This window comes from Mytilus edulis, chromosome 9 (genome assembly GCF_963676685.1).
Source record: "Mytilus edulis chromosome 9, xbMytEdul2.2, whole genome shotgun sequence".
NCBI lineage: Eukaryota > Metazoa > Mollusca > Bivalvia > Mytilida > Mytilidae > Mytilus > Mytilus edulis.
This window is the reverse complement of record NC_092352.1, coordinates 12,670,174-12,695,490: the sequence shown is the minus strand read 5'-3', so window position 1 is coordinate 12,695,490 and position 25,317 is coordinate 12,670,174. Positions and strand designations below refer to the sequence as shown.

The 25,317-nt window shown below is 30.8% G+C and overlaps 1 protein-coding gene across 4 annotated transcripts in view; it reads left to right on the top strand.

Annotated features, from left to right (window-relative positions):
• The window catches only part of LOC139487641 (protein FAM149B1-like), an 85,823-nt gene that overhangs the window by 6,993 nt on the left and 53,513 nt on the right, over positions 1-25,317 (top strand). Inside the window, exon 1 of one of the 4 annotated variants that reach the window (XM_071272582.1) lies at positions 452-1,422. The exons of 2 other annotated variants lie outside the window; for them this stretch is intronic. In XM_071272582.1, the coding sequence (XP_071128683.1) occupies positions 1,292-1,422 (131 nt within the window). In that variant the 5' untranslated portion in view covers positions 452-1,291. Of the gene's footprint in view, positions 1-451; positions 1,423-25,317 lie in introns of those variants that run through there. One more of the 4 variants, XM_071272583.1, reaches the window with a different exon arrangement.

The following is a 25,317-nucleotide window of genomic DNA, read 5'->3' as shown; positions in this document are numbered from 1 at the left end:
TACCGTAGTTCATTACTATACACATTAAAAATGGTGACCTTCGGTTGTTTTCTGCCCTTTGATTGGGTTGTTGTCTCTTTGGCATATTCCCTGTTTTTATTTTTTTGTTTTATGGTTATTTTCTACACAAATTGAAATGTTTTCAAAGAAATAGTTGGACATACTTCTTAAATTTGAAAATCTTTCATAAATATATACATGTACATGTTGAGCATGTTGAGTGCTTCTGAAATTCAAAGCTTAGTTTTATCTGAAGTGGAAAATTGATGAAAAATATTAAAACTTTTTTTCAATAGGCAATCCTTTAGCTTTTATCAGTCAAACAAATACATTTACAAAAGATTAATGAAAAGGTAACTTATTAGAAAAAAAAGAAAAACTTAATGATATGCCTTTTACACTTCAATTGAATTTTTAAAAATCTTATGTTAACAAACTTTTTGTAGAATTTATTGTCTAATTTATGTATGTAGAAAAATTGATAAGTTTCTTTACAACATTTTCAGTGAAATGAAAAGAAGTTAAACATCAAAGCGACTGGCTACTAACCAAACATTTCTATACATAGCTTTTCTTATGCAAAGAGATATAGTTTATAGCTGACACTTTTACTTTTATTTCACATTTTATTGGTTTATAAGTCAATATACAAAGTTATTGCACAGGAGAAGCAGCTCTCAATTGATTAACACTGTATCTTTAATACGGGAGTTTAGACCATATGAGGACGGGACTATATATTGCCATGTGACAATCAGATAGGATTTTTTCCAGTTAAATAGCTTAACATAGAGAGGTGCTGCCAGCCCTGACAGATCTATGTTTACCTGTGTGTTTACCTTTAAGGAGCCTTGGTTCCATTCAGTAGGAATTTGTTGAATTAATCAGGTAGAAAGAAGAACAATAGTTACCTATAACCTAAAGATTAGTGGCAATATTCTACAAATCATTTTACTAATACAACTTAAATTTATTTTTAAAAGTTTCAAATATGTATCTGTTTGGGGATAAATGTCAGTAGTAGACTGATATTTTATCAAAATTTCTAGATAGTGGAATTTAAATCGTGTCTTTCTCAGAGAACTGTATGTATTTTTGATTGGATTTTAATCATGAAGGAATAAATGCTGAAGTAAAATTGGATTGTATTGGAAGAACTAATTTGTGATGATAGTGAAATTTACATGTTTGAAAACTCTTCTGACGAGGTTGAGGATATATTTGAATTAATTTTCTCGACTACGAGAGAAACAATGAAAGTGATTGACAGGTAATAAGGGACAATTTTGTCATGTTACATTTGGAAATAGTTGGATCTAACCCGAGGCCTTATGGGCAAGGCAGAATAGGATATACAGAACGTTCAGCCAGTGTCACTCCAACACCTCGTAGTAGGGCAACCCTACTACCCGTTACTCCAAGGTAGGGCACAACAAGAATTAAAAAAATATATTGCCATATTTTCTGTACAAGTTTCATAATAAGCCAAATTTAGAAAAACGTATAAAAAAAAGTAAAATACAAAGTTGTAATTTAAGAAAAAAAATAAAAATGTTGATAACTCTCCTTGAGTATGGGGTAAAGAAATTGTTAGACTCATAATTAACATGCAAAGCATATGTACTTATATATTTGTGTTACCAGAGTAAGGGAATATAGGAATTTTGACACTTAGTTGCTAAAAAACTATTTGAACATATATATATTTATTTACTTTTCCTAAATTCTGGAAAAGTTGAATTGTGTAAACTTATATCTGTAGAAAAACAAATTAACCCTTACATATCTTTAATTTCATAAATCTAATGTTTGAACCAGTTGGTAATAGTTGAACCTTTCAACCTACATGTATATATTTGTGTTAAAATCATTGAAACTAACCATTTTAGATATATGAGATATCGTTTTGGATTGATATATATTTAACCAACTTCTTTATTTCATGGAAATTTTATTGTTGAGTGTATTTTGGACTATTTTACTAGCTTATAAGAGATTTTGTTCTTATGAAATTTCTAATAGATTATGTAAACAAATATTTTATGTAGTGTTATTTTTTTTAAAATAAATTATAACATACACGCAAACATAAATACTTATGTGTAGTATTCTTTTGGAAAAAGAATATTCAAAAATATATTGCTCAATAAAAAAAATTTACATTTATTTTTTAGTTAAGTAAAAAGTTGGCATGGACTATAACAACCGTGTACATTTTATTTATTTATATAAATGTATTTAAGAAGAAGTTTGTTGTTACTACAAATCAGTCCCTTTCTCTAAGATTGTATAACCCGTATTATTACAGTATAGATCAGTCAACCTAGACCATGATTTATTCACTAGCTCTTTGTAACAAACCTTCAAATAGAAAAATCTCAAGCACAGATTAAAGTATTAATTTCTTTATCCCAACTAAATTTACCATTTGGATTATGAAAATATATACCTAAAGGTACTTAATAAATTACATAACAGTGTTTCATTATAGGGGTGGTTCAAGGTACTCACATAAAGTCGGTTTTGTTTTGCCGAAAAAAAATAACAAATTTTATAATGCAATTTGTAACCTTATTCCTGTTTAACATGAAAAATAAAAATACATCTCTTTGTAAATACCTGCAAAAACATGCAATTTGTGATTACAATCTTTAAACAATTTCAATTGCATAATTAAATTTTACAGAACACTGTTTTTTTATTTGTAAAAAAATATGGAAAGTTGAAATACTTAAATACTTAATACATATATTTAGAATCCAATATAGGAAAGGGATAATTAAATACATAGTTGAAATAGCACTATAGTTCCTTAAATGGGCCCAAAAAAAAGAAAGAATACCAAAGGAAAATCTGATAGAAGTGATCTTCAATCCTGACAATATGGCTACATGTACCTTTTATTCACAAAGCCTATTGGATATGCCTTAAAAGAGCTACAAAATACAGCTTCTTGTCATATGTACATCCATAAAAAAGGTGTTTTTTTTGTATTACCTAATAAATGAAATGGAATGATAAGATCCTTCTTGAATTTGAGAAAAAAAATCTAAAATTTTAAATCTACAAAATAAAATCATCATCAGTATTTACTTTGTGTATTTTGTCTGACATATTTGCTGCAGGACTTCATCTCTCATTGAATGAAGAATTGCAAAAACTATCCTTTTGGTTGATTTTTATCTAATCATTGATATTTAGATATGAACCACAGTCTTAACCAAAAAGATATTTCGATATTTTGATACAATGTCTTATCCAAAAAGGTTGATGTAGGTAAACAAATTGTTGATAAGGTTCGTATTTAATTCAGCAAAAACCAGGTATAAAATTGTTCTTCTAGGTCAAATAAGTCGACTTACATATGTAAATGATATCCTAGTGACAACCCAAATGTTGTTTCTGCATTGAAGTGGCCAGATGATATTAATTTGTCTTTTATCAATACAATGAACATCATTTTGAATGGATTGAAGAGGTTAAGTTTTGCAATTTCTAGGACCACATAATGGCTTTTAGATCTCCATGTTTAGGTGAGAAGGCAATAATGTAAAAAAATATCTATTCATTCCACATAAGAGAAACTCTTCAAGAAAATCCCTCATGACTCTTGCTCCTCGGCAACACAAACAATCATTTTATCTGTCTGTTGATTGTGTTTGTTCTAACAGTTTGTCAGTCTGGTGCTACTCAGTAGGCTAGTAGTGTCAATCTGAAGTTTATGAATTAATAAAAATCTTGAATAATAAACATTCAATCATGATTCTGCAGTGTTTGGTATCATTGAGTCTGTTACACAAATTTAACCCTCTCTGGTGTTAAGTCTGATGAAGTCCTTGTAACACTGACATTTACCTGACATTAAACTATTATGGAACTCTGACTTGGAAATCATTACCAATCAAAATACTGTATGTGTTTCATTGAGTGAAATAAAGTTTACTCAATCTGGTTTGCTGATTCTTGTCAAGTCTTTATAATGCTTACTAGTATTTAGGTATTGTGTTCAATGGATCGGTTTGCTGAGTCTTGTCAAGTCTTTATAACGCTTACTAGTATTTAGGTATTGTGTTCAATGGATTGGTTTGCTGAGTCTTGTCAAGTCTTTATAACGCTTACTAGTATTTAGGTATTGTGTTCAATGGATCGGTTTGCTGAGTCTTGTCAAGTCTTTATAACGCTTACTAGTATTTAGGTATTGTGTTCAATGGATCGGTTTGCTGAGTCTTGTCAAGTCTTTATAACGCTTACTAGTATTTAGGTATTGTGTTCAATGGATCGGTTTGCTGAGTCTTGTCAAGTCTTTATAACGCTTACTAGTATTTAGGTATTGTGTTCAATGGATCGGTTTCCTGAGTCTTGTCAAGTCTTTATAACGCTTTCTAGTATTTAGGTATTGTGTTCAATGGATCGGTTTCCTGAGTCTTGTCAAGTCTTTATAACGCTTAATAGTAGTTAGGTATTGTGTTCAATGGATTGGTTTGCTGAGTCTTGTCAAGTCTTTATAACGCTTACTAGTATTTAGGTATTGTGTTTAATGGATCGGTTTGCTGAGTCTTGTCAAGTCTTTATAACGCTTACTAGTATTTAGGTATTTTGTTCAATGGATCGGTTTGCTGAGTCTTGTCAAGTCTTTATAACGCTTACTAGTATTTAGGTATTGTGTTCAATGGATCAGTTTCCTGAGTCTTGTCAAGTCTTTATAACGCTTACTAGTATTTAGGTATTGTGTTCAATGGATCGGTTTGCTGAGTCTTGTCAAGTCTTTATAACGCTTACTAGTATTTAGGTATTGTGTTCAATGGATCGGTTTGCTGAGTCTTGTCAAGTCTTTATAACGCTTACTAGTATTTAGGTATTGTGTTCAATGGATCGGTTTCCTGAGTCTTGTCAAGTCTTTATAACGCTTTCTAGTATTTAGGTATTGTGTTCAATGGATCGGTTTCCTGAGTCTTGTCAAGTCTTTATAACGCTTAATAGTAGTTAGGTATTGTGTTCAATGGATCGGTTTGCTGAGTCTTGTCAAGTCTTTATAACGCTTACTAGTATTTAGGTATTGTGTTTAATGGATCGGTTTGCTGAGTCTTGTCAAGTCTTTATAATGCTTACTAGTATTTAGGTATTTTGTTCAATGGATCGGTTTGCTGAGTCTTGTCAAGTCTTTATAACGCTTACTAGTATTTAGGTATTGTGTTCAATGGATCAGTTTCCTGAGTCTTGTCAAGTCTTTATAACGCTTTCTAGTAGTTAGGTATTGTGTTCAATGGATCCGTTTCCTGAGTCTTGTCAAGTCTTTATAACGCTTACTAGTAGTTAGGTATTGTGTTCAATCAATGGATCGGTTTGCTGAGTCTTGTCAAGTCTTTATAACGCTTACTAGTATTTAGGTATTGTGTTCAATGGATCGGTTTCCTGAGTCTTGTCAAGTCTTTATAACGCTTACTAGTATTTAGGTATTGTGTTCAATGGATCTTACAAACTTTACTCGATCAGTTGTCTTATCAAATCTGTACATTAACTCTGATTACTTGGTCTTGTTTTCATTGAGTCTGTTTATTTATTTATTTATTGAGTCACTTTTCATGTATTTTGTCCTATAAACATTTCCTTTCTCTCCTGTCTATATGGACTAATAATTGCTTATTTCAAAAGAGGGGCCAAAAATACCAATGGAACTTTCAAACTCATAATTCAACAACTGGTAATTCAGTTTGACAGTTTGTTGGGTTACTTTGAATTTATATCTTACAAAAATTTAAGACTTTCATTGAATCCCCTTTCTAAAGTTTACTTGGTTTTAACTTTAATATTTATAGGTTTGAATTTTAAAACAGAACAAAGTCCTGGCATTGATGTAGAAAATGTATGATGTTAAAACAGAACAAAGTCCTGCATTGATGTAGAAAATGTATGATGTCTTGCATTAATAATGTTTTTTCTCAAACATTGATAAATTATTATATAACAAATTCTTTGCTACTGTTTCCTATCAAATCTACAGTTGACATTTACGTTTTTAGCTCTAATTTCACCCATAAAGAGTTTTATATCAAAGTAAGCAGTTTTATTAAAGTTCTGATTCTCAAAATGATCAATTGTTACAGTATCATTATGATCAAAAGTACCATCATGGCATCAACTTAAAAAAAAGTTATAGAGGTCATAGAATTCTCTTTTCTAGCTTTCTAGTATAGAAATTAGCATTCTGTGCGAATTATATTTTATGAATATTATGCCATGTAATGCCATGATGTGAATTATATACAATAAAGGCCTTCTCAGGAGTTCACAAATTTATTATTTGAATTTAAATCATTCTACAACGCTCTATACCTATAATGGTTTTTCCTTCACAAATTGAGACTCGGATGGAGAGTTGTCTCATTGGCACTCGCACCACATCTTCTAATTTATATCTATCTATGATTTTTTTTCCTCTTCTGTAAAACATAGAAATTGGAAACAGTTGTGGAATTGTCAGTTAAGACCTGAACAATTTTGGACTGCAACAATTTTACAATTACTGTACTGTTTCCTTACTGATAGTTGTAACAATTAACAGTTGTTTATATGGATGGCATATCTCTGACAGTTGTCAAGACAGAGAAATTAAAAACTTGACGTGTTATTTCCTCTTGTTGATTGGTTAGAACTGGTTTGGTTACCATCTAAATGTAATTTTTTATGTTATAGTTTAGAAAACCAGTTTTGTTGCCTTCTCATTGATGTATATTGTGCCTTTCCTTTTATTTATATATCAAAGAAGGGTTACATGTCTGATACATTTTAACTCCGACTGATATTCCAGCTATTATCCTTCAATGTTCGTGTCTCTTTCTTGCATTAATCAAATGTAATAATTTGATTTCTTTCTGATACATTATAAAATGGCTTTCTTGCAGTCAAAACGATCATCCATGCATTGATCTTCTGCAATGGTGCACATAAAAACTAAATTACGTAATGAAAGTTGAAAGAGCTTCTATGTTAATGCGTTATTTGTTAATTATTGATGGAGTAATAGCTGGCACCACACAAATGATGTAATTATTGGAATAAATTCATCAAAGTATTGAACCAAAACTATAATTTATAGCACAAAAATAAATATATACATTATCAAATTCTAAAGATTTATGGACAGAACTTGAGAATAATTGATATTTTAAAGTCTCATAAAATTATCGATATATGTTTACATTAAATACAGGTAAAGTTAAAATATATGTGAAATAATTTATAACTTGAAGTTTCTCATGAACTTAACTTTAAGAAAAAAAGTTGTTAAAAAGTCACAATGACTTGGTGAGAATTTATAAACAGACACCTGCTTTTATTTCTACATAGAAGAAATATGAATTTACATGGAGGCAGAAAAAGTTGTTTTTTTTTTAAAAAAAGAAGTAAAAGAAAACCTGTTGATTTGTAATACATTCTAGAAAAAAAATCTTACAAAAAAGTTGTCTTATAGTATAACATTAGTAATATGATTAATGTTTGAAGATAAAAGTTGGGAATACATTTTGGAAAGGTCCGGTAATGACTCATTTTGGCCTCAAATTTCAGTTTCATCTGACGAAAGATTTTGACCACTTTTTAAAGACTTAAGTGTCTATTTCACTTGATTTAATTAGTATAAGTGAAAGATTTTAACTGATTTAGTCATTAAAAACGATCCGATTCAAGCTCAAATATGAAAAATCTCTCAAATATGCCAAAAAAACGTCACTTTTCAGATGGTTTTTGTCAAAAATGAAAGTGGCCGCATCCGTGTTCATCCACAACCTTTATATATGTTATGTATTATCATAAAATACAACTTACATTTCAATATTAAGGATGAACACGAATGCGGCCATTTTCGTTTAAAAAAAAGGAAAACGTCTAAAATTTAACTAAAATGATAGAATTTTGAAGATTTCAGTAATTTAGTATGACTTAATGGTGCTACAACCCGATATATGTGCATTGTATTGTCAAAAGCAGCCCATATTTATGTAGCAGAAGCATTCAACTGTCCAATAAATAACTAAAAGTTCGCATTTTAACAATTTTGTAAAACTGTTATATTTTGGGGCCAAAAAGGGGTCTTACCGGACCTACTCCTTTGTCATAATTTTTTTTTTAATTAAATACTGTAATGTATGACCAGTACAATATAGTGGTCAATTAAAACCTCTATAAATCAACAAGCAAGGAGTTATGTCAACATATTCTTATTGTTTGTCTGTCAGTGAACATTTACAATACCATAAAATAAACTGGCCATTTACCACCAAGTCACAACTGTAAAGGATTTGTGCTGTGTATTGAGCTATATATCTTTTTATGATAAATTTGATTGATTGTTGATTTAGGTTGGATGAATTTCAATGCTATCTCTATATGTCAAAAACAGACATATATCAAAATATGTAGCTGAATCAACAAGTTAGGTCAATAAGAAAAAAATTGGTGTTCTCTCATGGTGGGAAGGTCATAGCAGATCTATAACAACCATACAATTTACTTCTTTACAAATTAAATCTTCATTTTAAATAGTTCCTTCATATTTTATTATAAAGGTATTAAATGTTAAAATTTGGTCTTTAGTCTAAATAAAAACACTTGTTTTGGAAGTCAAGATAGTTAGGTCTTATTTACATTTTATATTTTTTGTGTTCTAATACCTCTTCCATTTTATATTGAAATCATTCAAACTTGATAACAGCACTTGTCTTGACAGTCAAGATATGAATGTTTGACCTATATTATGGCAAAGTACATGTACATTTTGTACTCTGACTAATCCTACAGTAATACAGGTACTTTTATGTTAGGAAAACAAATACTTATAGAAAAGGGAAAACAGATGAAAAAGGTCACATGAAACTATGCAAAATTGTTCATACATGTAGGTAACTAGAAACTGTAAACATGCAACTCAGCCATACCAAATAAAGAATATGTTTTATTTGTTATGAAGAGCACATGCATAAAGACAACACTACTGATATCAAAGTTAACAGTGTCATCTTTTCCCCTAGAGCTACCAAGCTCTCTTATTGGTTGTCAATTTAATTTTGAATACTGGTAGTTTTATTGGGATAGTTGTGAATAGACTTGATAAAAACAGTTCTAAGTTTTACTTAAACATTAAATGAACGGTTTGAACATTCAGTCTATATAACCTTTCTGACGCTATGATTAAATTCGATATCTGCTTTTATTTGCTATTTTCTGCAGAATAAAATGAGAATACAGGAAACTCATTTCCTAAAAACGTAGTTATTACAAGGACGCTTCTATTGTGTAGTAGGATAGTGCAGTGTATATGAGTCAGAAATAGCTTCTGAATGTTTTATTGTTTTATTTTAGAATTTATTAAATATGATTACCATTGAATTCTGTGTATAAAATTAAATGTATAAACCATTAAAATGACCTTACTGATGAAAATAGTAAGCAATAGTACATCACTACATAAATTTCCCTCCATCCAGCTTGTATAATCAATGCAAAGGAAGGTATAGTGACTGTTTAATATAAATTTCCCTCCATCCAGCTTGTATAATCAATGCAAAGGAAGGTATAGTGACTGTTTAACATAAATTTCCCTCCATCCAGCTTGTATAATCAATGCAAAGGAAGGTATAGTGACTGTTTAACATAAATTTCCCTCCATCCAGCTTGTATAATCAATGCAAAGGAAGGTATAGTGACTGTTTAACTGTTCCTACATAAATTTCCCTCCATCCAGCTTGTATAATCAATGCAAAGGAAGGTATAGTGACTGTTTAATATAAATTTCCCTCCATCCAGCTTGTATAATCAATGCAAAGGAATGTATAGTGACTGTTTAATATAAATTTCCCTCCATCCAGCTTGTATAATCAATGCAAAGGAAGGTATAGTGACTATTTAATATAAATTTCCCTCCATCCAGCTTGTATAATCAATGCAAAGGAAGGTATAGTGACTGTTTAATATAAATTTCCCTCCATCCAGCTTGTATAATCAATGCAAAGGAAGGTATAGTGACTGTTTAATATAAATTTCCCTCCATCCAGCTTGTATAATCAATGCAAAGGAAGGTATAGTGACTGTTTAATATAAATTTCCCTCCATCCAGCTTGTATAATCAATGCAAAGGAAGGTATAGTGACTGTTTAATATAAATTTCCCTCCATCCAGCTTGTATAATCAATGCAAAGGAAGGTATAGTGACTGTTTAACATAAATTTCCCTCCATCCAGCTTGTATAATCAATGCAACGGAAGGTATAGTGACTGTTTAACATAAATTTCCCTCCATCCAGCTTGTATAATCAATGCAAAGGAAGGTATAGTGACTGTTTAACTGTTCCTACATAAATTTCCCTCCATCCAGCTTGTATAATCAATGCAAAGGAAGGTTTAATATAAACCACATTTTCCTTCAATTTCTTTCTTTGTAAAAGGTTGATTTAATTTAAATTCTCAGCATGCTATAGATGTTCAGCAATATTATTAATCTTTATGATTTTACATTACTTTTTACTTAGTTCAATGACTTAAAATGTATGATACTATATATATAACTTGGGCAAAGCATTTAATACTATTTGATAGAAATGTCTAAAGGTATACTGTTTATGGATTTTTTACTTGAAAGCATATTTTTTGTTGTCAAAACAGCATGAAATTTGCCAGAAAAATAAAAATCTGGCAATGCCAATGGTTCAGATTGTGCTGATTTTTTTTTACACCTGATACATTAGAAAGTGCTAATGTGTAATTTTATTTGACTGTTGTTTGCCTGGTTTTATAATGAGCATAACTGTATTTATTTTTTGTTTTTTTGATGATGTGGGTCACTTTGTATAATTACTTAGACTGTTTATTGCTAAGTGATAAAGTGCTTTATATTGTATTATAATAACCTTCGACTGTTGTCTGGTGGTATAGAGCTTCATATTGTGTAATAACCTTTGACTTTTGTCTGATGGTTAAATAGAGCTTCATACTGTATAATTTTGTTTATTGATGGTGGTGTGCTTTATGTTGTATAATGTCCTTTGACTTTACTGGTGGTGTTGTGATTCATATTGTAAAATGTCCTTTGACTGTTTACTGGTTGTGTTGTGATTCATATTGTATAATGTCCTTTGACTTTACTGGTGGTGTTGTGATTCATATTGTATAATGTCCTTTGACTTTACTGGTGGTGTTGTGATTCATATTGTAAAATGTCCTTTGACTGTTTACTGGTTGTGTTGTGATTCATATTGTATAATGTCCTTTGACTGTTTACTGGTTGTGTTGTGATTCATATTGTATAATGTCCTTTGACTTTACTGGTGGTGTTGTGATTCATATTGTAAAATGTCCTTTGACTGTTTACTGGTTGTGTTGTGATTCATATTGTATAATGTCCTTTGACTTTACTGGTGGTGTTGTGATTCATATTGTATAATGTCCTTTGACGGTTTACTGTTTATGTTGTGATTCATATTGTATAATGTCCTTTGATTTACTGGTGGTGTTGTGATTCATATTGTATAATGTCCTTTGACTGTTTACTAGTGGTGTTGTGATTCATATTGTATAATGTCCTTTGACTGTTTACTGGTGGTGTTGTGATTCATATTGTATAATTTCCTTTTGACTGTTTACTGATGGTGTTGTGATTCATATTGTATAATATCCTTTCTTTGATTGTTTATTAATGGTGTTGTGCATCATACTGGATAATGTCCTCTGACTGTTTCCTGGCGGGGTGCTTTATATTGTATGGTTTTGACTGCTTACTTGTATTGTGCTTCATATTGTATAATGTCTGATTGTGTACTGGTGGCTGTGTGCTTCATATTGTATAATGTCTTTTGACTGTTTACATGTGTTGTGTGATTCATATTGTATAACGTCCTTTGACTGTTTACTGGTGGCCGTGTGCTTCATATTGTATAATGCCCTTTGACTGTTTACTGGTGGTGTGCTTCCTACTGTAGAATATCCTTTGACTGTTTACTAGTGATATTGTGCTTCATATTGTATAATGTTCTTTGACTGTTTACTTGTATTCCTATTGGAATTTTGAAAACAAGGATGTATACTTGTATTGTGCTTCATATTGTATAATGTCCTTTGACTGTTTATATGTGCTGTGTGCTTCATATTGTATAATGCCCTTTGACTGTTTACTGGTGGTGTTGTGATTCATATTGTATAATGTCCTTTGACTGTTTACATGTGTTGTGTGTTTCATATTGTATAATGCCTTTTGACTGATTACTGGTGGTGTTGTGATTCAAATTGCATAATGTTCTTTGACTGTTTACTGGTGGTATTGTGCTTCATATTGTATAATGCCCTTTGACTGTTTACTAGTGGTATGCTTCATATTGTATAATGTCCTTTGACTGTTTACTGGTGGTTTGCTTCATATTGTATAATGTTCTTTGACTGTTACTGGTGGTGTTGTACTTAATATTGTATAATGTCCTATGACTGTTTACTGGTGGTGTTTGTGCTTTTTATTGCTTAATGCCCTTTGACTGTTTACTTGTGTTGTGATTCAAATTGTATAATTTCTATAAACTGTTGACTGGTGTCAGACATTACATGTACATTGTACATTAAATCTGTATTATTTCCTTCAAATATTGACTGTTGGAATAGTGTCTCATGTTGTGGGGAATTGCCCTTGGTGGAATGTTGACTTGTGTGACAGCACTTCAAGTATTTTCATTGAAGGTTAATTTTATAACTATTCATTGAGATTGAAGGAAATGTTCTGGATTTTTAGTTTTTGTCTCATTTGATTACATTGAAATATGGAATTCTCACAGAAATCTATCTATTTCTTTAAAAAAAAAAACAAGACATGCATAAATTACTATTGTTTGTTATTTGATACTAAACATGAAATATAGGGATTATAAAATTGAGGTCTATCCAAATCCCATGAAAAGTCATATGGGTCAGTATAAAAATATGAAGTGGTAAACTCTACTTTGTGAAACATGGGATTTAATAACTTTGATTTCAATATTTATGATAGCTACATTTTAGGCTATATTAAAAACAAGTCTAAAAGTTTCTTGTTCCATAGATTTGGTTAGGTAGTTGTCTTGTCTTAAGGTCGCAGATCAATACCTGTAAAATAAATCCTATAGATAAATATGATATCCTTTATCAATAATTCAGAACTGTACGATTTGCTGTAAGGATTAAATTACAAACATTCAGCTTAAGTTTTTCATAAAAACAAATGTCTTCTTTTTTAGTATGTTTATTTTAGTAATTCTAGGTAGCAATAAGGTCATGTTATTGAAGACGTGTTTCTTCACAATTCATGCTGAAATTTAAACATGAAAGTTTTAAAATAACAAATAACAGTTAAAATGTTAAAATGTTTAGGACCTTTAAAAGTTCTATATTGTTGGTAGAACTGATGTTAACCTTTAGAATAAATGGAAATTCAATGTTTTTATCATTTCTGCTATTAAATCCATTGATATTTTAGAAAAGGCAAAAAAATATCCTCAGTACAACACAATGCAATGCTTTGAAATTGTGTTTTTTCTTTTCTTCTGGTAACTTATAATTATCTTAGTGATGCCGTGAAATAATTTATAAGATTATTTCACTCAAACATGTATTGGTAATTCATGTCTGGAAGAAACATTATACTGTACATCATTTATTTTGTTGTTGTTTTATTATGAACTGCAAATGTCTATCTTAACATACATTATACCGTTACATATATACTAATACAAAACCAGAAAGGTTCTTACTGAATGTACATATAAAATGTATTTTCATGTATATTGTCTGCTATCTGCTCACTATAGATAGTATTTTTGTATATTCTCTCCTTTTGGTACACTGCACATTGTACTTGTATGTGAATTGTCCAGTAGCAGATCCAGGGAGGAGGGGGGGGGGGGGGGGGGAGTGTAGGGGTGTTTCTGGCATTGGGACCCCTCTGTTTTTGGTGATCAATGCAATTTGTGTGGGACATATAGTTGGAACCTCCCCCTTTATCCTGGGTTAAGTACCCCCTTTTATAAATGGCTGAATCCGCCCCTGTTGTTTTCATGCTGTACACTTCAGATTGTACTTGTATGAGTATTGTTCTCTTGCTGTACACTAGATTTATCTACATATAGCAGGGGTCTTGTTAAGACGCGTATTTCATTATAGTATGACAGAAAATTAAATGCATCCTGGACTCATCAATATCTTTTGGGACTCACCATTTCTAAAAGTGATGAGTTCCAGGACTCACCATGAAAAATTCCTAGTGAAAACCCTGATATAGTACTTTTATGTGTATTGTTCTCTTGCTATGCACCAGCTGCTATACACTACATATTGTACTTTACTACATATAGTACTTTTAGGTGTATTGTTCTCTTACTGTAACTACATATAGTACTTTGATGTGTATTGTTCTCTTGCTGTATACTACATATAGTACTTTTTATACGACCGCAAAAATTGAAAAATTTTTGGTCGTATATTGGTATCACGTTGGCGTCGTCACCATCCTCGTCTATGACCATAAAAGGAAGGTTGGGATTGATTTTGGGAGTTTTCGTTCCATCTGTTAAGGAATTAGGGGCCAAAAAAGGGCCCAAATAAGCATTATTCTTGGTTTTCGCACTATAACTTCAGTATAAGTAAATAGAAATCTATGAAATTTTGACACAAGGTTTATGACCACAAAAAGAAGGTTGGGATTGATTTCGGGAGTTTTGGTTCCATCTGTTAAGGAATTGGGGGCCAAAAAAGGGCCCAAATAAGCATTATTTTTGGTTTTCGCACAATAACTTTAGTAGAAGTAAATAGAAATCAATGAAATTTTAACACAAGGTTTATGAACACAAAAGGAAGGTTGGGATTGATTTTGGTAGTTGAAATCCTGTTTTAAATTGGTCTTCATGAAGTCTAAAGGGTCCAAAATTAAACTAAGTTTGATTTTAACAAAAAATGAATTCTTGGACTTCTTTGATATGCTGAATGTACTTAGATTTTTGATTATGGGCCCAGTTTTCAAGTTGGTCCAAATCAGGATCCAAAATTATTATATTAAGTATTGTGCAATAGCAAAAAATTTTCAATTGCACAGTATTCAGCAATAGCAAGAAATCTTCAATTGCATCTGGTTTGTGTATTGTTCTCTTGCTGTAACTACATATAGTACTTTGATGTGTATTGTTCTCTTGCTGTAACTACATATAGTACTTTGATGTGTATTGTTCTCTTGTTGTACACTAAATATAGTACTTTTTTGTGTATTGTTCTCTTGCTGTACACTACATATAGTACTTTTATGTGTATTGTTCTCTTGCTGTAACTACATATAGTACTTTTATGTGTGTTGTTCTCTTACTGTACTCTTAACTTTAAAATATTACTTTCTTCATATCTTTCACCACCTTCTTTTATTGCAGATGATTAGTCTTACTTAAAAAAAAAAAGTCTTCTTGAAGGATGCAATGAACATCATCATCATCTTACCATAGGGAATAGATTAATGGTTTCATGTACTACAAATCTTAGGTTAAATGCTGTTCAAGTAGGGAATGCATTCACACCATGCTGATATTATGTGCACTATACATGTATGTAGAAGCAAACATTCATTAAAAAAGGCTCAGTTTTTGTGTGGTCAGCATTACCTTTTGTTTGTCTACTATTTTCTTATGTAACAGCTACTGTTGAGTAGACTGAACATTATAAATCTTAATGACAAAATAATCTGAAGTAGGATTAAAAGTAGCTGACAGAATCGTGTTGTACCGGGATATTAGTGAGTGTCAGTTTGAATGGCATCTTAATGTACAACCAAATAAACCATACATGTAAACTCAACGTTCCCTTTCATGTCTTACATAATTTGAAGTTTACTTTATTGATTTTCATTTAATAGGTGGTTTACTTGTAAGGTATAATGGGCTTTGTCAACCGTCAATTGTGATGTTAGAGATAATTAGAACAATTTGGGCATAGTTTTTGTTGATAAGATGTTTATCCAAGGGTCTACCTACTTGGTTGTTAGTATGTAAAGTGGCTATCTGTGGTCCCCGCTTGTTAGTTTTACCTTTACTTATATTCTTTTCTAGCTGACTTTACAATGATCTTTTTTTTATTTTTAAATTTCTTTTGATATATGTAGAGGATCCATTTAGACATAAACAAGACATAATTAAAGTTATATTAAGAAGTCAATTTCTCCAAAAATGGCTGTTTTACAATATTCTTTTAAAATAACGTATGCCTATGTTCACTGATATATGAAATGTTTCTTTCTGAAGCGACATCATTAACAGCAGGTTCTGTCTCCACTGCATGAGTTGTGATGATGCACTTCCACTGAGTCTGACAATATAGATTGCTATATACATGTACCTTTCTCTTAACCCCCCACTTTCCCCACTCTCATCCTAACAAACCACATAAGAGTTTCTGTCTCTAGTGTGTTCTTGAGATGAGGAACAGTAAAAGAGCATTTGCTTTGATTATGGTTGTGTTAATCGTGTGTAGGGTTTTGATGCCAATACATATCCATTGTCAGTAAGAAATTGATCTGATTGACAGGCATTTATTCAGTGTAAAACACACTGATTTTATTGGCACTTGTTCTGTCATTGTTTGTCATCAAGAAGTGCAGATTGTGCAATAGAAAACAAAAGATCTGTAAACTAATTCACTTAAACAAAAGTGATTGTTTTGTTCAATTTCCTTAAAGAAATTCAATTTTCCCAGAGATAAAATTGACACTTTAATGGTATCAGTGCTGCACTCAATTTTTCAATGCATGTTGTTGTATAAACGATATTATGTCATGTAGATTGCATTGAAAATAAATATTGTACACTTTGACACTACATTTGTCCTTCAGTTGTTAATTCTCAACACCTCTGCATGGAATATAGAGATTATACTGTCTTTTCTTTCTGAACCATTTAAGAAAACTACAAAGACTGCAATTTAAAGTTTGGTTTGAACATTTTTCTCTATATTTGAGTGAATATCGATTTGTAATTGTATATTAACTTTTGAGTAGGAAGAGAAGACCTTCTGCTTGATTATTTGGTCTTTACTCAACTGTTTGATGATTTTTTATTCCGATGTAGTGCAGAGAATTAACCAGGGACAACCTGTTCTCAGTTGGGCCTTTGATATAATTGAACATAGGTTTTTCTCTCATTTTTGTGATCATATAAACACTGATATAAATATATATTTTTATTTCTGTCATAATGGATGCTGCTTATGGTATATGACCAAACACTGAATATTTTGATTATATTATTAACTCATATTATCCACGTTTGAGGTGTTTTGTACGAATTTTTTTTTTAAATTACAATATCTATTATTTATAATATTATAAATAATAAATATTGTATGTGATACTCGTTGTACTGATTTAGGGGTGTTAGGTTTTTTTTTTTATTGAAAATAGATTTTGTTGTTGTTGAGTTATTATGACTCTGTTACTTATGTTGAAATGAATTGAGTTGTTTGAATCTTTGAGAAAGGTTTGTAAACAGAGTCAAACTGGGGGTTTCAAGTAAAACCAACAACCAAAGTGTACAAAATCAGAACTGGCAAAAGAAAAAAAAATATTGTTAAATAATTACAAGAGTGTAAATACATATATAATCAAATTCAGAATTAATTTATCAAATTTACATCTTTATAAATGGCTGACATTAGTACCCTGACTGAGTAGTAGGATAAAATATCAAATTTATTGATTCATTTTTTATCCTATAACTACTTGTCATTTGAAAAGAATTGCAAATATTTATTTTAATTGGCAGTAATGTCTAATTAAAAGATAGAAATGATGACTTGATACAACACAAATTTAAATGTGACGTTGTTTGGTTACTGTGTCACAACATTACGGTGATAGTTAAATAGTAAATGGTATAGGCCCTCATTGTATATTGTATTGATGACAGTTTAATATGAAGTAATAGAAAATATTGATCCTGTATTATACAAGGTACAAATCAATATATTTGTTAATTATTTGTACAGGAGCGCTGTTTGTACTTCTCAGACCTACTTACTTAGTTTCAACAAAAGCTCCATATTTTGTTTGTCAATTTTTTAAATGGATTGTTGACTTGATATCACTTCATTATCTTTTCTCCCAGAAAGCTTTGTTGTTGGTAATCGTAACGATTTAGTTGTAATGAAAATATGGTCCGGTTTTCTCTATTTAATGATTCTTCAGGTTATATTTGTAAAAGCAATGCTTTTGTGTTTTTAAATGATTTGAATGCATTAACAGCTTTGATCCCAATTGATATCTATCTGTACAGAAGCTTGTACACATTGACACCATAGTGTGGAATCTCACTGGGAGCCATTCATACCTAAATCTTCATAGTGTTTCAAAATCATGAAATAACCTAGTGTGGTGCCATAAGTCCAGAATATCTATTAGAAATTGTCAGTGTCTTTCTTAATTCTGTGCTGATTGACATAAAGAGCAATGTATAGGGTGTGGTGATTGAATTAAAGTAAGGCAAGCGTGGAAAGAAGTTTAGCATTTTCTTTATCTGAACATTCAGTAATCTAGCCTTAGAAAACTATTAGTCAATTTAGTGTATATTTTTTTTTGTAATAAGATAGTGTATTTGTTTACAACTGAATAAATGCATAATATTGGATTTTGTTTTTGATGTTCATGTTGCAGAAGTTTTATTGTGCATACTTCACTCTATAAATTCTGAGATAGGGCAATTCTGATTGTGACATACATCAATACATGACTTCTGCACTGGGAAGATATTTTCTGGGTCTATGATCAAAGATCCTTTTTTCCTTTACCTTTTTATTTATCTTGTTATAGATTGTAAAGTCATGATGATTCGTTGGATTTCTAATTGAAATTGTCTCTAATTATATTTATATGTATGGCATAGTCTAATTAGGCTTTGGTTCTTACAAATCTATATTAGATTAGTTTTTGCATGAGAGATAATTTGCATGTTACTGTCATTGCTATCTTCTCAGAAGCCTTATTTGGTATCAATTTGTTACAATGACTTGCACATTATTCCATTTGGATCTGTATCTAAATGTTACAAACATAATGAATTCTGGGTAATTATTTCAACTCATGTAAGAACTGTTGTGTAACAGAATAAAGATCAAAGAATGATTTTTTTGTGTGTAAATTAGATACCACAGAAATTATTGTTTTAAATATTTATGATTGGAACAAAAGCATACCAATTATAAATGAATTTTAGTTCTGAATTTAACTTTAATAGAGTATACATTCAAAAGAATAATTAATTATTAAAAATCCAACACATTATCAGTTCTAGATATTACAAGTCTTTAATTTTTTGTTATTGGAAGTTTGCTGCCTCGCCATATCCTTTAATTGACATCAGTGGAGTTATCAGGGTGTTACAAATATAGACATACAAAATTATGCTCCCAGAATACCCTGTGCAATTCATCAGAATTTATAATTATGGCTCATCATTGAATGATAACCATTAAAGGGAAACTTCGCAAAAAAATGAAAATTTTATATTATGTTTATTTGATATAAATAATCATATATTCATTACAATTATTGTTCAATTCTTCCAGATAAGTGATTAAAATAAAAATTAAAATCCCACTATCACTTCTCGACTTATCGCCATTTTGACGGCATCTCCGATACAAATTGTCACGTGATGAGTATATTTGAATAAAATATCTGAAAACCACAAAGCTAAAAAACAAGCATGGCATATCGTATATTCAGTATCAAAATGACTTGTCAAGCGTACGGATGTTCAACTCGAAGTTCACATGGCATAAGCTTACACACTTTCCAAGATCCTGCAAAAAAGAAAGAGTTGTACCAGACGTGGATGATTAACCTTAACATAACACCAACCAACTCACAACATGTTCAAGAAAGTGTGTGCAGACCATTTTGAAGCATCTTGTTTCGATGCAAATTTGATAGTAATTATGATTTTTTTCTCATGAATGTTTTTATTGTTATTTCGTTCCAAGCCTGGTTGAAAGGAAATTGTCAGATTAATATAGTTCAGTATTTCTGCATTCATGCATTAGTAACATATTTTGTTGTTTACAAGTAGAAGTTTAGTACACGGATAAAAAGTCAGACAAAAAAATTGTTGAATATATACAGGAAAAACATCTTCAAATATTATATTATTTATTACATTTATTACATTTTAAGTTTATGAACTTGTTTACAAGCCTTAAAAATAAAAAGATATTTGATTTCAATCATGCAAATGATATATATTTCTAGGGACAATGAAGCCATTTAAGGTACCTAGCCACTTTGGCATTTTGATTTTATAACAATTATTTGATGTCATTGATATTTATTTAATAAATTCTGTTTAAAACTTGCTTTAAAAATAATATTTCAAAAACAAACCAAAAAAGAATTAATTAATTTACGTTTTCTCGTTTAAAGAAAAATAAACTCGAAACTGAATTATGACGTTTTGTTCTGTGTCTTTCTGTCGTAAATTCACAAGTTTAATGAAGTATATATTTTTTAGGTGCAAAAAAACTTATGTATACATAAAAAATTACGTAAAACATTTAAAGGGTCATTTGTTTAATATAATAATGGTTTAAAAATAAGACTTTATTTATTGACATGTAGTATAATTACAGATGCTGTTTAACCCCCCCCCCCTCCTTTTCCATATTGTGCCATATAAAAGGTTGAAGAGGTGATAGGTAGATGGGAGCATAAGTCTTCCCGATTCGTGTGGAAACTTAATAGATCTCACCGCCCCCTTGTTATGCTTTATAGCTGTCTACTAGGTCAACGCAGTTGCGTAGTCCTACAAGTTAAGGATGAGCAGTTTCGGGATATAAAATGTCGACAGCTAGACTAGCGAAGTTTGTAATGATTTATGGTCAATCGTAGTAGGAGTATTTTTTCTTTCTAAATTTATCATAACAAGATAATAGATAGGAATACATCTAGTGGGGCGGACACTAATTTGGAAGTTGTAAAAGCATAAATATATTCTTAATGAGATTAAAAGGTATCTGTAGCGGCTTTAGACTTTTCGAAATGCTTGCCAAAAAAACCCTTTTATATGTAATAGACTTTAGTCATTTCGGGTACTTCTAATATGAAAACCGACGATCTTTTGAATTATTGCCAGAGGTCATGTAATAGTGTCACATTCAGGTATTCTAGTGACTTCCTGCGGGCTAATAAACTGGTGACATTACGCAATTCAGGTACATGCATCGCTTCCCAGCTGTTTGACCCAGGTGTGCACAGGTAAAAGTGCCATCGAAAATGCTATCAGGTGTATTATACATCCTGTTAACAATGTATGTCCCTAACCTGATTGAAATACACAAAGCCGTCCAAACATGAAATTAAGAGTTTAAAATTTATATCTACAGGCTGATTAATTCTGACATGTGCAAAGACAGAAATAATAAGACCGTAAATTATTAATTTTGACTTCTGTTTCAAAATTCATGTGTAGAAGATTATCTGGTACTGTACCATGTAAAATGATTTTTTTTTCAAATTTCAATTTTACTTTTCGGGGGCAGATCCAGCCATATTAAAAAAGGGGGGTTCAAACTATATGTCCCACTTCAAATGCATTGATCGGCAAAAAAAAAACGGGGTTCCAACACCCATAACCACTCCCCTGGATCCGCCAATGCTTTTGTATACACAATAGCTTACATAATGTTTTGTCAGCTTGTTTTATTTGCTTAGCAAATGTTTAATTTACGTTATGCGGTCTAGAGTTGTGATGAATAATTTAAGAAAGAAAAAACATACTGCATCATTTTACAACATTGTTTGGAGTAAATCCTAGAGAATTTAACCGAGATATTACGGATGACTATCTTTCATACTTTCTTGTCCTATTTCCGATATGAGCGGGCGCATTTACGAAATATTTTGCCTATTAGAAAATTTGCGTTTACTTGTATGTGAAGAGACAAGCATGCGCAATAATGACACGAAGATGATACTTAGTTCGTGGCATGTCTCTAGAACGTGCGGTAATCGTTTGTCTTCCTGTACATGTACATTCAATTATTTAAAGGAGTGTAATTTTTATCAATATAAGATTTTGAGAACACTTAAACACTCCCGCGAAATCGCTGGCATTTCAAGCTTGTAAGCTGTTGTAGGATGATTTATTGTAAAAGATTTTACGTCTGGAGAAAAGGTATCAAAAGCCCTCTACATTTTTGCCAAAGTCCGTTATTTGTTTCCTTTTCTGTTAAGTTCCATTATTTTCGAGTATCTGACACTTGACCACAATTACTCTACCCCTTTGCTACAATGCATTTCTTGGTAAAAGTCAAATTAAATTTTAAAAAATGCACCGCTTCAAACATGAAATAAATGTAACTGCTTATAGACCATTATTGTTCTCATAAAATATGCTTCTAGGACAATCCATCAGTGCTTTTTCTTTTGTAGTAGCATGATACATTTCCAATATTCAGTTTCATGGTCTTGTTTGTAAAAAGACAGAAGGTACCAATACGGATAGTCATATTCAGTATTAAAATACACATTGACAACGTCATAGCAAAAAATACCTAATAAACGATCGAAAGACAAACAAAGTGATAAAAAACACATCATAGAAAACTGGTTTAGGTCGCACAACTAGAACCCCAACAACATCTCGGGAGGATCTCGGGTCAAATCATATCAACGCTCCGTGGTACTGTGTTAGACCAAACCTTCATGTTAATACAACATGCAATCTATGAAATTAGACCTCAAAGTGAAATAATTCATAAATAGGTTTATTAATACACAAATAATGAAATGAATCTGAAACATTCGGTGAAAAATTGTATTGGTAAATCGTTTAAATGATTTTAGAACTCTTCAGTCTGAAGTGTCACTTTCACATTCTTTGAATCATTCGTATACCCCATCCAACGATGGAAACTCTTTTCTAATTATGTTTACTACACAAGCCGGTAGTATTATTCTGTGTTTCTTGCCAAGTGGTTAACCTTTCCTGACCCAGCACACAAACTGACGATAAGCCATAAGCCTGCTTTGTTCGTTAATAAGTACGTCTGGAGCTCTCCCTTCTTTCCAGTAAGACAAAGTTGACCTTTAAATTTTCTGTCAACATTTTTGATATTTTCGTTCAAATAGCTGAAGAATTAGTACGTGGTAAAAATTAAATTATTTTGATAAGGACATTACTTCCTGAATATTTAAAAAAAAAAAAGAAGATCGCTTTGAACGACCCACTTATATAACTGCAATTGGTAATTACTATCTATTTCAAAAATTCAGAATTCTTAGTTTATAAGGACTTCATTATTCATGAATTTATTCAATTAAATTAATTCAGTTTTTCTTTTTTTTTAACAAAAAATATTCAGCGTCAATAACATATTTAATTAAACTGAGCTCATGGAAAATATTAAGATTCCCCCGTTTATCATTCATACGAAATGTTGTTCACACCTAGAAAAGTGAACCGTGACGGCTTAGATTCACTGAGTAAAGATCAAAAGATACAAAATGCTAATCTTTTAATTAACTTGAATTTAACCACGCATTCAACAGGTAGTCACTATGTGTCAAAGTACAATACACATTGTATTTGCGGGGCCGTATTTGCACACTACAAATGTACTAGCAGCACATATTTACTAGCCTGACGTAAAAGGTAAAAAGTACAAACATGCATTTTTAAAACACTACCAGTTATACATGTTAGTTCAAAATATCCGTCGGAAAAAAAATCATAAAAAAAATATTTTATATGATTTACTTGTATCACTATAATCATTTCAGAAAATATTAAAATATAAATCGTACATTCTACTTTCAAGCTGAGCGCTGTTCAATCTTAATTATTAGTTGGTTAATAGCTACACCAAACGTCGTCTATGCGCTTTAAATAGCGTTATAAGATGATTAACGATTAAGATTTAAAATGAGATTATTTCCACTCCCGGCATGCTTAAAGACTTAAACTACGTCACATAAGTCAGGAAGTTCGAAGAAATAAAATTATTAATTCTTAATTTTCTCCTTTATTGCTGTTCATATCCAGATAAAACTTGGTGAATATGTTTTTTATGGTATTATGGACATAATTAGCTGATAAGTAAAAATTCGCGAATTATCCCTTTAAATGTATTTAAATATATATATAATAAAGATTTATATCCTGGTTCTCATTTAAGAATTTATCAACATCTTGTAGGAATGTACTTAAAGACTTTAACGAGTCTAAAAAAACTGGATGTATTTTTACGTATCAGTGAGAGAAAGAATAAGAAACCCATAACCATCAGAATTAATAATGACATCTCTAAATAAATTCTTGAGAACTCATCCACAAGCACTTGCCACTACTCATCCTTTTCTCTCTGAAAAAATAATTTTATTTGATTCATGCAACTGAACCTTTCTAAAAGGATGAACCTTGTTTTAAAAGTCTTTTGTGAACGCACAAATAGTTGAGCATCAAGGATATACATATTATAGATATCTTTATTCATATAAATTACGAGTATACCATAAGGTTAGAAATAATGATTTAATATCATTTTGTTTGTCAATAATGTATGTTTACTTGGATTTATTTTAGTGGATACAAATTTTTATAAAAATTAAGAGGAAACTTGGCTTAGTGGTTTGACATAATTATGTTTCTATTTAAAGGGGCATTAGCTGACAAATTCACGGCCACCGAATTGACTGATACTTTCAAATTTGAATCCTGAACAAATTACAGTATAAGAACAATACAATAGTCAAAAGTAGGAATCAATAATCAACGCATCGCAGCACTTATAAAAAGTATCAACATTGACAGCTTATGATAATACTCATTTACAATTACATGTAACTCAACTTTTAATGTCAAAATCAAACACAAAATTGTATTGTAAAGTACATTTTTGTATCTTTCATATAGGATTAAGAATTTGTTTGTCTTTTAAAAAAAAGTTAATTATGACTTGTGTAGACATAGCTACAAGGCTCTGTGATGAAGATCGTACTTTGACCTATAATGTTTTACTTTTTACACATTGTGATTTGGATGGAGGTATGATTGGCTCTCATGCCACATCTTCTAATTTCTATATATGGTATGACTTTTTTTATTTACAACTCCTATGTGGATTTTGATGATATGGTGATGTTTGCTCTAAGCTGTCACACTTATATATTATATATCTCAGCTCCATAACATGGAATATTTTTAAACTCAATTTATCTTGGTTTTTTTTGCCTTGTACTAAAGATTTTTTTTTTTAAATATAATTACATAAACCACAATATATAATTGAA